At 34.1% G+C, this 3,646-nt stretch overlaps 1 protein-coding gene across 1 annotated transcript in view; it reads left to right on the forward strand.

Annotated features, from left to right (window-relative positions):
* Window positions 1-3,646, forward strand: part of PLCZ1 (phospholipase C zeta 1) — a 54,872-nt gene that overhangs the window by 36,212 nt on the left and 15,014 nt on the right. The window contains 1 exon segment of the mRNA XM_017888604.1: window positions 88-234. Within this exon segment, the coding sequence (XP_017744093.1) occupies window positions 88-234 (147 nt within the window).

Genomic DNA, 3,646 nt, shown 5'->3' on the forward strand with positions numbered 1-3,646 from the left:
AGTGTATTTTCTTTACTAGAAAAGATTTTTTTCCCCAATGATTAGCATAAAATGTAAAATTACTGCATTTTATTTTAGACCAGGAAGCTAAAATTGCTCTGGCCTTATCTGATCTTGTCATTTATACTAAAGCTGAGAAGTTCAAAAGCTTTCAACATTCAAGATTGTATCAGCAATTTAATGAAAATAATTCTATTGGGGAGACACAAGCCCGAAAACTTTCAAAATTGAGAGGTAAATTTTTATGACTCAAATAGATGAAATGTTTAAATGAGTTAAGATTCACTGCTAGGGTGTTAAGATTGCTCAGTGATATTTATAAAATGTATATTCTCATAAAATTTCAACATATTTAACATAATTTAGAATGGGGTTACATACCTCAGGTCTCATTAAGTTTTATTTCACAGAACTTAGCCATTAATTAACTTTCCTAAGCCATGACATTTTGATTGAGAATGTCCGATGTGGCCACATTTGTTGAGGGCTGGGGGACTGTGGTGAGCAGTTTGTATAGGAGAGCAGTGGCAGGGCTGCAGAGGGAGGCAGAGCCAAATTAGAAGGCTTGAACTTTGTCCTGGAAGTGAAGGTGAGCAGGAGAAAATTGAACTCTCAGGAGCGGCATGATCCACTGTATTTCCAAACGATGCCTCTGATAGCAGCCAAAGGGTGAGACTGCAGGCAGGAAGGTGGTAACAAAGATATATGGCAGTGAGAGCGGAGACAGGATGAACTTTGTGGATTTAATAGGCATTGAAGAGGGTAGGGTTAATCAGACTTGGAGGCTCTATGTCTATGGTGAAAGGAGAAGAAATGGCGCCCAGGCTGGACTACCAGATGGCTGTGCAGAATGTGCACGCCCCACTGCACACCTTCGGAGGTGCCATCTGTCTCTGCATCTTCTTTTCACTGCCCCTAATTCTAAAACTGAGGTGGTTTGGCAGTGCCCAAAGTAAAACGGGGCCTGAGAAAGAGAATGGGAAGAAGGCTCATTATGTGGGGAATGTCCCAAACTTAAAAGGGAATGAGCGACTAACTTAAAAGCCAGGTGACTCTGCTACTTCTCAAAAAATGGCAATTGTTTTTAGTAATAGGGGTATGGGGGAAGTAGGGACAATAATGGATACAAAGCTATAGTTGGATAGAATAAATAAGACATAGTATTTGATAGTGCAACAGGTGACCACAGTCAACAATAGTTTATAGTACATTTAAAAATAACTAAAAGAGTATAATTGGACTGTTTGTTACACAAAGGATAAATGCTTGGGGTGATGGATACACCACTTACCCTGATGTGTTACTAGACATTGTATGTCTGTATCCAAATATCTCATGTACTCCATAAATACATTTATCTATGTACCCCCAAAAATTAAAAGTTAAAAAAATGCAATCTACCATCTTGTGTAGAAATACCACAGAAGGAAAATAAGCACCCGCAACTGACTTGAGAAAAGTTGCTGACTATTTGGGATTGCAGATTCTGAGAGATTTAATGATTAACCTTATTGGGCTGGTCGTAGATACCCAAAGATTTTGAAGTATACTTTAGTTAATATTCTCTAACTATCTATTAGAGAGATCCTGGATTTTTTAAAGGCTCTTTTCCTTTTTTAACCTGTGTGTTGTAACCAAAAATTAATTCAGTAGGTCTGGACTACAGTTAAATAATAGAATAGAACAGAATAGGATAGAGTAGTGTAGAGTAGAATGGAATGGGATGGAATGGAATGGAATGGAGTAGAATAGAATAGAATAGAATAGAACAGAATAGAAGGGTATTGCAAGCAGTAATAATAAATATGGTTTTATGAAGCAATTGTGCATGGTGCATGTGTGTTGGATTGTAAAATGTATTTCTTATTGTAAGGTATGGTTAAGAGAGTTTGAATGACATGCTTTACTGGTCTCTGTTCCTTTAAATTATTGAATTTTTGTTGTTGTTCATGAGGACAGGACCTGTGGGCACAGCATAAATAACTTATAATTTTATTACTCTCATCATATTAAATACTTGCAAACATTTTGGAAAGGAATTGGATAGTTCTGAGTAGAGTCAAAGTATAGCATTACCATTTCTTTGAAGGGGTATAGAGCATTTTTCTTGTTTAATAGTAAATAATCAATGTTAATAGTAAATAATGATGTCAGCAAAGGTTTAACTTCAAGGATGCCAATTATTATTATAAACATAATAAAGATTAAAAATAATGTTGCAGATGAATATTATTGAAATGAAATGATGTTCACATTATTTTACTAAATAAAAATAGCGGTTTGCGAAAGGGAACAAACATTATCATTCAACTAAAAATTACACACATACAAAAGAATGGGAAGATATATATCAAGGAGTTATCAGTGGTTATCAATTGAATGATGACATATGGTTTTATTTGTTCTTTGATGTCCTCCTGTTTTACAGTAAACATGAACTGCATTTGTAATAACAAACATGTTTAATTTCTAAAGGATAATCTCAGAAATAGCAAAATCATATTGTGTTATGAGACCTTAGTCATCATTCACATTTATTACTTTGTAAATGAGAAACATTAAGACTCAGAAGAGTATGTGTTTTGCCTAAGGACAGACATCTGTTAGGACTAGATAAGGGAGCATGATACTTGGACACCTATGCTGCATTTATACACACATGGTTTCAAAATAAATTTTCTCTCAAGGAATGTGTAACTTTTGAAAATAAATATTGATAAAATTAACTGTAATTTTTAATTTGACAGTGCTTCCTAAATAATAGTATTTAGGGTGAGGGGAGAGGTGATTCTATTCTAGTTGGATTAGCAAATGAAGTGAGCCATAAGCAAAAGGCATTCTCCCATGATGAGTCACTATATCAGCAGGAATGGTTGCAGAAAGAGGATCTGTTTAATGAAAAAAGAAAAACCTTGGAGAAGCATGAAATCTGTGTTCAACAATTTGAAGAAGGTGCCAAATAGTAAAGGGTTTAAGTTAGTTTGAATCTCAAGTGACTTAAATATTATATGGACAAGAAGAAACACAAAGAATATGTACAGAAACTGTGTACAGATTCTGTACAGACTGTGTGTGTATGTTTGTTCTTGTTTGTGTGTATACTTCAAGTACATAGAGATTATCCCAGTAAGAACAACATTTGAAATAATTAAAAGCACTGAAAGTTTTTCAATGGAGAGATGTAAACACAGATTGAATAAACTTTGGGGAAGATGCTGGAGTGAAGGGATTGGAAGTTGAACTGGACAACTTTGGGGTGCCTTTCAATCCTGAGAACCTGTGAAATGTTCAGTAGGATTAATTGGATTAATTTAGCTGGAATCATATCGCTTTGTGTGACTTTGATGTGATTCTGTCCTACTGTGAAAATCAAAATGGAAAAATAATGAGGGAAAATGCTGCTTTTGTTTTGAAAAATGAATGGATTATATTTTGGAGTTTTATGTATTCTTACAACAAAGTGAAATAATTTGGATGTAAAAATTATATAAATCAATTTTTTCCTTGAATGATCAGTGTACATAAATTTTATGATAAAATTGTTACTAACATCTAAATAATAGTGAATTATACTGTAACCATAAAGGCATGGATTTATTTTGATATTCATGAATTGCAAATTTTTGCCAAGACAATACATACCAAA

This window comes from Rhinopithecus bieti, unplaced genomic scaffold, assembly GCF_001698545.2.
Source record: "Rhinopithecus bieti isolate Rb0 unplaced genomic scaffold, ASM169854v2 scaffold_15769, whole genome shotgun sequence".
In the NCBI taxonomy this organism is placed as follows: domain Eukaryota; kingdom Metazoa; phylum Chordata; class Mammalia; order Primates; family Cercopithecidae; genus Rhinopithecus; species Rhinopithecus bieti.